This window comes from Chanodichthys erythropterus, chromosome 13, assembly GCF_024489055.1.
Source record: "Chanodichthys erythropterus isolate Z2021 chromosome 13, ASM2448905v1, whole genome shotgun sequence".
Lineage (NCBI taxonomy): Eukaryota > Metazoa > Chordata > Actinopteri > Cypriniformes > Xenocyprididae > Chanodichthys > Chanodichthys erythropterus.
In genome coordinates, this window is record NC_090233.1 from 34,731,354 (window position 1) to 34,743,314 (window position 11,961).

The 11,961-nt window shown below is 36.5% G+C and overlaps 1 protein-coding gene across 2 annotated transcripts; it reads left to right on the top strand.

Annotated features, from left to right (window-relative positions):
- The first annotated feature begins 128 nt into the window (after window positions 1–128).
- Window positions 129–11,838, top strand: acsl4b (acyl-CoA synthetase long chain family member 4b). Of its 2 annotated transcripts, none has more exons than XM_067407471.1 (15): window positions 129–275; window positions 3,213–3,446; window positions 3,565–3,742; window positions 5,068–5,177; window positions 5,260–5,398; window positions 5,490–5,640; window positions 6,362–6,485; window positions 6,846–6,917; window positions 7,061–7,200; window positions 7,741–7,910; window positions 8,014–8,088; window positions 8,178–8,372; window positions 8,479–8,593; window positions 9,262–9,419; window positions 10,139–11,838. In XM_067407471.1, exons 2-15 carry the CDS (start codon window positions 3,216–3,218, stop codon window positions 10,294–10,296), a joined length of 2,016 nt encoding a protein of 671 aa, XP_067263572.1. In that variant the 5' UTR covers window positions 129–275; window positions 3,213–3,215; the 3' UTR covers window positions 10,297–11,838. The 2 variants fall into 2 exon arrangements, with proteins under 2 accessions (XP_067263572.1, XP_067263571.1); XM_067407470.1 differs by having other exon boundaries at window positions 137–279.
- Window positions 11,839–11,961: the final 123 nt, after the last annotated feature.

Consider the following 11,961-nt stretch of genomic DNA (forward strand, 5'->3'; position numbering starts at 1 on the left):
TGTCAAGACTATGTGTGCAAAGGAACCACCTCCTGAAATTCCCTCTAAAAACTCAGACGTAACCTCAGAACTTCCTCCTCAGATCTGTCTTCTGATTGGCTGGGGCCAGCGGGTGGGCTCAAAATGAGGTTTACTGGAAGAGTGACTTTACAAAAGACATCCAATCAGCCAAGAGATATACAGAGAGAGAGAGAGAAAAGGGAAGCCCATACCTCCTGTTGCAGTTGGCCGTCTGTCTGAAGAAGGAAAAGAGCTGCTGTGCACAGTGTTTATTTGTAGGTAAGATTTCAGTTTCCTGTAAATTTACAATTCTTTTGCCTTGAGTTTCATGTTTGTCTGAATGAAGATGGCTTCCTTTTTCAGTTGTTAATAGTAATAATGTTATGCTGTTTATCGGCAGTGATGATGTTTCTTTGGATTGTTTAGATGGGGAGTAGACATGAGGTGTTTATGCTCATGTAAACACAATTATAGATAAAGATTTTTCTGTATGTGAGAACCTACCTGAATATGTGGTTCAGAAACATTCATGGATGTGTAATAGACAGGTTATACTTTTTTTGTTTGGAAGATTTCATTTATTTTTTAACAATAGCCTTAGTGTATTAAGTCCTTGTCCTTTTTAAAATGTAACCTTTTTTGTTAATTGGTTCAAAAGTAATTGTAAAAGTATTGTATATTTTACTTTCATTTTGTAGTTGTAGTTTATGTAGTTCATTGATTAAGAAAGGAAATTATTTTAATTTTATAATCATTTAATTCCTCTAGTATCACAGAAACTGTTAAAACAAAATATAAAGTTTTTGCTTAAAAAAGTAATTCATGTGTTAATGGAAGAATTGCATTATTATATATATATATATATATATATATATATATATATATATATATATATATATATATATATATATATATATATATATATACACACAACTAGTTCCTGTCCTTGATTCTGATTGGTCAATAGCTATGTTTTATTCACGATAAAACACGGCTAGGATCGCTTCACCCAACGGTTCTGTGTATCACTACACAACACCCTTAGTAACCACCCTTAGCAACGTAAACTGTAAGTTCTCAATTGATATTGTTCAAAGAAGCTTACTGTATTACGTAGAAGATTATTGTGAGAAAAAGATGGAGTGAGCGATTTTATTACCTGCATTCAGATAGTTAGCATTTTCCTTCAGGTCAGTCTTATGTTCATAATAAAAAATCTGTTCAAATGTCTGACGTATTAACTTGTCCTTTTAACAGTTAAGGCGTTTTCCCATGACTGACAGCGCTAACGTTAGTCAAATCATATTTTGTCAGTTGCGTCTTGTTCCGTGTTCACAACAATTCAGTCTTTTCAATGTAAAAGTTTTCGCTACTGACTGACACACTCATAAAGACAGTCTTTGCCGCTATCTAATAGCGTAATAATGTAAGTTCTGTTCACGGTCAGGGACTATTTTTTTCCAGCGGAAGGAAGGTTTTAATTCATGAAAGTTGCATTTATACAATTTTTTTACTGTGTGGTAACCATTTTATAAGTAAGCAATAAGGTACAAGAGGCTAATTGTATCGTGAATAAGTCACGGCTGAAGGGGTTGCACCTTGCTTACTTATATATATTGGGTGTTGTAATTGTTTAACGCATTAGCTAACATGAACTAACAATGAGCAATACTGCATTTATTAATCTTTGTTAATGTTGAAAATACAATTGTTCATTGCTCATGTTAGTACACTGCTTAGTACACTTATTTTTAAAGATACATTTTAAAATGAACATTAAAATTAATAGACGCTGTAGAAGTATGCTAAGTAAAACCTTATTTAAAGTGCTACTGTTATATTTTGTTATAAATAAAAAACTATATATAAACAACATACACTATTCAATTGTTTGGGGTCTGTAAGATTTTTTTTAACAAAGTCTCATGTTCACCAACGCTGAATTTATTTTATTTATCAAAAATTCAATAGAAAAATGTATATTGTGAATTAATATTATTACAATTTGTATTAACTTTTCAATTTCATTTTATTTTAAGATGTAATTTATTCCTGTTATAACAAAGCTGAACTTTCAGCATCATTACTCCAGTCAGCATCACATGATCCTTCAGAAATCATTCTAATATGCTGATTTGGTGCTCAAGAAACATTTCTTATTATTATCAATGTTGAGAACAGTGGAAACCATGACGCATTTTTTTTGAGGATTCTTTGGTGAAAAGAAAATTCAAAAGAACAGCATTTATTTGAACATTTGTAACAAAGTTCTTTGCTTCCCCTTTTCAACAATTTATTGCAAACTTTTATGCAACTGAATATAGTAAACATTTCCATGACCAAACCACCACTGAACCAAAGTGCTTATCTGATTCAGAGAGCTGCATCTGCTGCATCATGCCAGATTAAGGTGATATCACCATACATGATGTGTTTTTGACAGTTAACTCAGTCTTTTTGGACAGTTTTTCCAGATGTTTAAGTGGGTCATATGACTTCCTGAACACGTTGTTCAAATCCCTCCAAATTGTGATGTCATCAGTCTTCCTAGTGTTGCTGTAACTCTTGCTGGTGGAGCATGTGTGTTTGTGCACGTTGATATGATCTCTTGCAGCAGATCTTCAATATACAATTCAAGTGAAGCTTCTGAACTGGTTTATTCAGTTTTAACATTAGTTCAGATCTAAAAAGCAAGATTAAACTTGCTTTTTTTTTTTTTCAAGTCTTTTTAATATAAGCCTAAAGAAAATCCTCGATAATTGTGCCAGCAAAACAGCCTACACATCCACTTTTGTTTGATCTTATGTCTTTGTGTGTGGGTGTGTGTGAGTGTTGCACAGAATAAATATTTAGTCTTTTAGTATGTGGTCGGCCACAAGCACGGATGTTTCTTGATGTTTCCTGAGTGTTGCTTGAATATTAGTGTTTGGTTTGTGGTCAGGTACTTCCTAAATCAACCATTCATTCACACGCACATGTGTCGTACTCTTCTTCTTTTCCCCTCCTGGTCTTTCTTCATTTAACAACCTCATCTTATCGTTCATTTCTAATGGATGCCAAACTGTTTTTCTGTGTCTTCTGAATCTCCCAGAGGGGTTTCTGGTCTAATTCTGGGTGTAGGATACAAAGACACAACTGAAGTTTCTTATCATGTGTTGTTGTTGTAATGATGTTCTTATGGAAATATGTTGGTCTGTGTATGTTGTGTGCAGGTCATGTTGCCTCAGTGTGAGAGAGCGCGGAGTATAAGTGGACGTCCAGAAGGGCCGTATCGGGCGGTAGAAAGCGCAGATGCTCTCGCTACACAAGATTTTGAGGGCGTAGACACGCTGGACAAACTTTTTCTTCATGCTGTGAACAGATTCAGTCAGGCACCCTGTCTGGGCACCAGAGAGGTCCTTAGTGAAGAAGAAGAAAAACAAGCCAATGGGAAGCTCTTTAAGAAGGCAAATTCATCCAATGGTTTATTTATATCTGTTTCAGTATCAGTTCAATCCAATCGTATCACAGTCCAAGATGTTAACAACAGTTGATATAGGAACTGATTTGTGTTTTTGTTTGTAGTTGGTCCTAGGAGAATACACCTGGATGACCTATGAAGAAGTCAGCCAAGCAGTGGAATCTTTTGGCAGTGGTCTGGCAGCTCTGGGTCAACAGCCACGAAATACCATTGCCATCTTCTGTGAGACACGGGCAGAATGGATGATCACAGCGCAGGCCTGCTTCAGACGCAATTACCCATGTAATACAACCAAAACACTTCCTCTATAAAAGTTTAAATCCAAAATCATATGATGAATTTGATTGGCTTTTGACTTTTCAACGTTTTTATCACTGTACCTTTTTTGCTTGTTCCAGACAGATTGTCAGTCATGCACCTTTTCTTGACAGCAGCTACGGCCATTTTTTTTTTTTTACTCAAATCTGCTAGGCTGCAATCAGCTGCTTCTAGTTTTTTATCTGTACAAAACCAGCTCATGTTAAGGTGGATATTAGAGATGAGGAGTTTTCAGTGCCTCAATCTTTCTACAGGTTACATTGATATGCCAGTAGATGGTGTAGGTGACTGTTTTTATAAGTGAGTCATTCAATCACTAACTCAATGGATTTGATTCATTCAGGACTGAAACAAGGTGGTTTTATCAGTGAGCAATTGAATCATTCATTCAACCAATTTGTTTTTACAACACTGATTCATTCATTCATTTTGTTGCTTGGATATGAAACAGTTAATTGTTTCTTGACTTTGTTTGGAACTATTTTTGTTGAGAAAAAAATAGACAAAGTAAATGGTAATATTTGGTCTAAAATACACATTACTCAGTGTTAACTCCATGTATATTTAAAGCTGCAGTCCAGAAGTTTTGCCTCTTTGTCGCCATCTCTGTCTGGAACCTGCAAATGCAGTTATATGCGGAATTATTATCGTCATGTGCTTTGTGCATCGGCACGACTCTGTGCGAATGACTCTAATCTTTGCTGTCAGTTACAACATGGTGTGGATACTGTACTTCAGAAACACAGATTCTACGTCTTGGAAGTATGACCAAAATAAGAATTTTCACCAGAAATTGTCATCTGAACAAGTAACTAATGTCTGCCACTTTTGTTTTGATCAACTGAGGAAAAAAGCATTACAATAAATCGCGCTGCCAATGGTGATTAAATCTAATGATTTCCCACGGAAACCCACCTGTACCGCTCTTATTATAAAACATTATTACAAGCTTACCATTGTGAATCGAGCTAAGATAATGAGATAGTTTTGAACACTGGCTGGTTATGTACTTGCTCAAAAATTTATTTCAGATAATTTTTAACCAAAAAAAGTTATGGACTGCAGCTTTAATAATTATATAATAGCCATATCCATGATAGGGCAATAGCCTGTAAAATAATAACTGAAATTACATTTCATTTACAGAAAAATTTGTGTGAATTTAGTTTAGGATAACCTTTATTATTTTATTTTTGCTTTTAATTTTTCATTTGTTAATGCTCATCTTGCAGATTCTGCAAAGGATGAGCACAACTTATGAACACAACTGTATATTTGTGTGTTTGCAGTGGTAACGCTGTATGCAACTCTGGGTGAAGATGCTGTAGCTTTTGGGCTGAATCAGTGTGGAGCCACTCATCTCATCACCAGCACAGAACTGTTGCAGAGCAAACTGAAGGTACACAAACTCGCAGACATGCATGTATGTCTGTGCTTATCTGTGGTCTGACTAACTTTATATTTCTCTTTTTCTGTTTCAGAATGTTTTGAGTGCAGTCTCAGGTTTGCAGCATGTTATCTATGCAGGCAGTGGTAAAGTATGTCAGGCTGATTACCCACAGTCTCTCACCATTCACAGCATGGACGAAGTAATTGAGCTTGGGGCAAAGCCAGAGAACTGTGAGCAACATGAAAAACAATTACTTATGCAACCAAACTGAACTGTTTAACAAGCTGATACACTCAATCTCTCTTTGTGTCTCTCTCTCAGTAAGTGAAGAGTATGAGAGGCCGACTGCGTCTGATCTCGCAGTAGTTATGTATACCAGTGGGTCTACCGGGCAGCCTAAAGGGGTGAAGATGCAACACAGTAATCTGATTGCAGGAATGACGGGTCAGTGCCAGCGGATCCCAGGCCTGGGGTGAGAAACAGTTTTACTGCATCTTTTTCTGTATACTACAGACAGACAAATTACTTCCAGCTTAAAGGGTTAGTTCACCCAAAAATGAAATTTCTGTCATTAATAACTCACCTTCATGTCGTTCCAAACCAGTAAGACCTTTGTTCAACTTTGGAACACAAATTAAGATATTTTTGATGAAATCCAAGAGCTTTCTGACCCCTCCATAGACAGCAATTTAATTACCACATTATCAAGGCCCAGAAAGGTAGTAAAGGCCTCATTAAAATAGTCCATGTTACTACATGGGTTCAGCCTTAATTTTATGAAGCGACGAGAATATTTTTGTGCTCAAAAAGTAAACAATTTTATTCAACAACAACTTCTCTTCCCTGTCATTCTCCTACGCAGCTTACGTTGTACACACAGTGCAGCGCCTCCGGGTTCTACGTCAGAATGCCGACACATTATTGGCCGGCTCCTGCGTCAGCATCATACGCATGCGTCATGCTGCTCACGTGTACAGCGTCGGCCAATACCGAGTCAGTGTTCTGACAAGGATCCTGGAAGAACTGCACTTATTTATATCAATGGCAACATTTCTTAATTTTAATTAATTTTTTTTTTATTTAAAATGTATTTAGAATTTATTTTCTTTTAGATTTATTTTATTTAAAAAATATATATTTCTAGTACTTCTACTTTTAGTTAACAATGATCACATTGGTGTTTGTATATACAGATCACAGGACTCATATATAGCTTATCTCCCATTGGCTCATGTGCTGGAGCTGACAGCAGAAATATCCTGTGTGTCATATGGCTGCAGGGTCGGATACTCCTCGCCACACACACTCACAGACCAGGTAACACACACACACACTCACACACACATGTTTGTTTTTGTGAATTGTGGGGAGATTCCATAGGCATAATGGTTTTTGTACAAACCATATTTTCTATCGCCCTACACTACCCCTAAACCTACTCATCACATTACTTTCTCATGAAAAACCTCATTCTGTATGATTTATAAGCCTTTTGAAAAATGGGGACATGGGGTAATGTCCTCATAAGTCACCCTCTCCTTGTAATACCCATGTCTTTATACAAATTTGTGCCCTGATATGTCACAAAAATGCACGCACACACATACACACACACAAACAAACACAAACACTCCTTTCCTCTATTATATCATCTTCTCTGTGCTCTTGTCTGTGCAGTCCAGTAAAATAAAGAGTGGCGGTCAGGGAGATTGCTCTGTTCTCAAACCCACCCTGATAGCGGCAGTACCGGTAAGGTTTGAAATGTTACTTTTCTTCAGTTGTTTTATTTATGTTCCCTTTTCTTTACTCAATATTTGTTTTTTTGTATGTATCTGTTTGTGTGTGTGTGTGTGTGTGTGTGTGTGTGTGTGTGTGTGTGTGTGTGTGTGTAGGAGATCATGGATCGTATCTGCAAGAATGTTAATGGAAAGTTGAGAGAGATGTCAGTGATTAGGAGGACTCTGTTTAAAGTGGGATACAACTATAAACTACAGCAGGTGTCACGAGGAGCTGATTCTCCGGTGTGTAACATGTGAGTCATTTATATGGATAAGGGGTATCTATCTATCTATCTACGTCCGTCCATCCGTCCATCCATGTGTCTTTATATCACAACAACAGTTTTGTTGGGGGGAAAAAATGCATGTTAAAGTTGGCATGAAATGAAAATTCATCCTATCTATGTTCTACATGCATGTTAGAGATGTTATTGTGAACAATTCATCCATGCATATGTTTCTTTTTTAAAAATGAACCTTGTCTGTTGTTCTGTTATTCAATAAATCATACAAAAATGATTACATTTTTTGCAGTTTTAAAGTTTACAGTACAGTTTTCTGTACATGCAAATTTTGCCTTAATGAAATAACTAATAGCTTTCTAAAAACATGTTAACGGGTGAAAAAAAAATACATCATATCATTGCTCAATTCTCTGGGGGTTTCAATATATATGTATATTAAGATATTTTTGATCCAAATTGAGTAAACACTGTAAATTTTTGAGACAAACTGCAAAGTAAAAACTCTCTCTTACTCTCTCTGTCTGTCTTTTATGTTATTGTGTATATTAGGTTGATCTTCAAGCATGTGAATTTGCTGCTGGGAGGGTGTGTACGGCTGATGTTGAGCGGAGGGGCTCCACTGTCTGCTTCCACACAAAGATTTATGAACGTGTGTTTCTGCCCCGTTGCTGTGGGTTACGGCCTTACAGAGACGTGTGGAGCAGGAACTATCTCAGAATGTTAGTGCACACACACTCATATAATGTGACATTTTTCCTGCATGTTAAAATGGCTGGATTCCTGTGCTGACATGTTCAGTCTTGTGTATTTGTGTGTTTGCAGTTACTGATTATAGTACAGGACGAGTTGGAGCTCCTCTCATTTGCTCTGAAATAAAACTTCGAGACTGGCCTGAGGGTAAGACACACACACACGTGCAAACAACTGCAATTGAGGGTTTATTTTACATTCCTAACTTTCAACCGACCACTCTCTTTCATCATTAGGTGGATACACCAGTCAGGACAAGCCTCACCCAAGAGGTGAGATTTTGATTGGTGGACCGAATGTTGCCATAGGATACTATGGAAGTGAGGGGGAGGGAGAAAATGACAACTTCTTTGTGGACGAGGTGGGGCAGCGCTGGTTTTGTACCGGAGATGTCGGGGAAGTTCATCCAGACGGTTGTCTGCAGATTGTGGGTGAGTTAGATCTGAATCATCTTACAGAGAAGAGTTAACTCAGCAACAGACGTCTATATGATGTATGTCAACAATTACATGCCAATCTTCCACTTTCTGTTCTCAGATCGTAAGAAGGACCTGGTAAAGCTGCAGGCAGGTGAATATGTGTCTCTGGGGAAGATAGAAGCCGCCCTGAAAAACAGCCCCCTCATCGATAACATCTGCGTCTATGCCAGCAGGTACAACAGAACCTTATATCCCAGCTGATCGCAAAACAATTACACACAACACAATATTCTCTAACTATAGATTTACCTGGTTAAAAACTAAATTTACATGTGCTATATTTAGCTAACATTTTTCATCTAAACGAGAGGGGCTATGATCAGTTCATGGCTATAAGATCCCATTGAATGGTTTGATGAAAACAAAGTTTTGTTTCCTGTTGTAACTGGAAGTTAGGGGGGGGGCCTATTGAGGAGCTTATTACTGCTAGCCATGACAGTTTTGTAATAACTGACAGCAAGTTTTATCACTGAAGATCTCACAGATTTGTTGGTCGTAGTAGGTGAACGTTATTGGTGGGCTGCACAACTGGCCACACATTAAAGGGCAACGAGAATACTTTTTGTGCACAAAAACAATGTAATGTAATTAATGACAGAATTTTCATTTTTGGGTGAACTAACCCTTTAATAGTATTATACTATCAATAGCTATTGCCTTAAAGTTATTAGAGAGGGATTAAAAGCCACAAAACTCATGCTGAATCTTCTCAGCTGAATCTATACATCTAAAATTGTCATGAAAAAGCTCAGGCAAGATACTATAATGCAGAATAAATTCACACATCAGAACACATGCCAGCAGATCAGTTCTAATATGGTCCTGTTCTATTTCCAATCAGTGATCAGAACTACGTGATCAGCTTTGTGGTGCCCAATCAGAAGCAACTGACAGAGCTGGCAAAAAAGAATGGGATAGAGAACGAGTGGGAGGAGCTTTGTAACCACACCATGATGGAGGATGAAGTACTAAAAGTTATCAAAGAGATTGCAGTAAAAAGTAAGCACATTTTTTTATTTTTTTAGCCTGTTTTATTGTTTGTTTTAGGTATTCTGCAGAGATCTGCTGTTGTTTGTGCATTTAAAGTTGAAAAATGTATTTCTTTCAGTGTTTTTTTTTCACCTATCCCAGTTTAAAGTCTTCATGAAACAGAAGTTGCGATAGTCTTTTCTTCTCTATTGTGATGTATATCTGAGTGAAACAGCTTCTTGAACAATAAAAAAATGTAGGGTGGGACCATTGGGAATTGATTGGATCGTTGTGGTTTGTGCTGTGATCTCGTGTGAGTTACAGGTTGTCCCGCCCTCGCACAGTAAACACATTGGCTGTATCTGAAATCGCATTTTCACTTGAGTAGTAGTAATCTGGACGTACTACATTCGCCATGTTGTCATTATCACATGACCTACCAGCCTCAGTTGCGTCGCTTCACCGCCATTCACAAATCCTCTCCTGTGGCCTCATGGGATAGTAAAGTGTGATAGTGATATAAAAAAAAAAGAATTGCCAATTTTGATTTCATGGTGACTTTAATATGCCTGTTTGGTGACTAAGTAGCACTGAAATTACACAGTTGAACTTTTAAACAGTGTTTATTGTAAACTACTGATATTTGTGTGTTTGATACTATGAGAAATGGCAAAGGCATTTATGTTTTTGTGTGTGTCACTGTGTCTATGTGTATAAACTGTATATAAACTTGTGTGTTTGGTGTACAGATAAACTGGAAAGGTTTGAGGTTCCACAGAAGATTCGTTTAATTTCTGAGATTTGGACTCCAGAAACAGGGCTGGTGACAGACGCCTTCAAACTAAAGAGAAAAGAGCTGAAAAATCATTATAAAAAGGACATTGAGAGGTTATATGGGACTAAATGATACACATGCAACACTCTAGGCTGATTTCCAATTGTCATACTATGGTTCTTAGATTACTAAGATATACAGATGTATATCTTGATATATAGATGTATATTATGTGGCTTCAAGATGCAATTTTTATTGTCGTCCTGACTTGCTCCATACACTAGAGATAATAAAAGTATGCCAATTGGGATTCATCCATGTGTGCACTTACTGATTATCCTTTTGATCTCAGTAGAAACCATAGAAACACCATTCTGCCTCCTGCTGGATATATATGGTCATTACTTCTTCTTTGAGTAAGTACTGTGAGGAATAGCTTTATTTAATGGCAATAAAAGATGCATGCAGTGGAGTTGTATTGTTTTTTTTTTTTATTATTTTTTACTTTATAAAGTGCCTTAAAGCATAGCTATGTTAAATATTGTTTTTTAAAAATTGTGCCACCTTTACTTGAAAGTGTTCTTAGGATGTAAGTGGTAAATGTCACATTTTTAGTTGCTCAGTGTGATTGTTTAGAGTGTTGAACAAAAGCTGATGCATGTTGTTTAGTGTGATTCACTTATTTCTGACGGTTAGAGTGGTAACTGTCACTCAAGGCCTAAAGAAATACAACTGGGAACTGTGTAAACTACACAATATATAATGTGGGATGAGTTTATGTTTACATATGTATGGGAAATAAGTTTTTTTTTTTTTCCTTCTGTATACTATTGACATAAAAAAGAAAGATTTTTATGTTGTTTGTCCATTTCATCTTTAGTTGTTCCACTGCACATGGTGAGTGGGTACATAATGTGTTATGTGTGCATTAGAGATAAAACTGAGAAGTCATATTTTTTTCTGTTGTGCTATATATTGTATTGCATTTTTATTTTTAAAACTATATCTCCATTTCACAGAATACATTTTTTCACCATTCATTTACCTGAAGAAAAACATCCCCTTATTGCTTTTCTGTGTTTCTTGTCTGTGCATGATTTAGTTTTTTTTTTTTAAATAAATGTTTGAGAAATTTAAAGTGTAAAAAAGTTGTTTATTTGTACTTTACACCTGTGATTTTTTTTAAACTTTTTTCTTGACTGTGCTATATTCTGATATCACTCAATTTCTATCTAAACACAAATCCTTTGCCATCTTACTTGTCTGTCCACCATCACTCCACAGACTTTGGATGCTCCTTACATTCTCTAGCTTAATTTGCACGTTTTTGATGTGTCAAAATGAAATGTAGCTGAGTACTTCTTGTTCATTCCTCGTATCTAAAAGCAGAATTTTCCAAATTGGTCACAGAGATTCATGCTCAGCGTTTCTCTCATTTATCTGTCAAACCTCTATACCATTTGTTGTTCTTCAAATCTTATATTTCACCATGGGAATCGGTCTCTGTCCTCTGGAGAATTGGACGTTTAACCCTTTTCTGTTAGTACTGTTCTTTTCTCGTGTCAAAGTCTGATTTAACCACCTTACACCTCAATTGAAGTTTAAATGGTTGACATTGAAACTGTGTTGATGTTCTCAAACGTGACTGACATGAATAAAGTAGACAATCTTCTAGTTTTTCCTCATGTATTTGTTTGTAAATGGCAACAGTGATTCAGAAACTATATATTTCATTCAAATGCAAACCATGTCCAGAAATTAGCTGTGCTAGTCCCATGATGTGTATGTATGTATGTG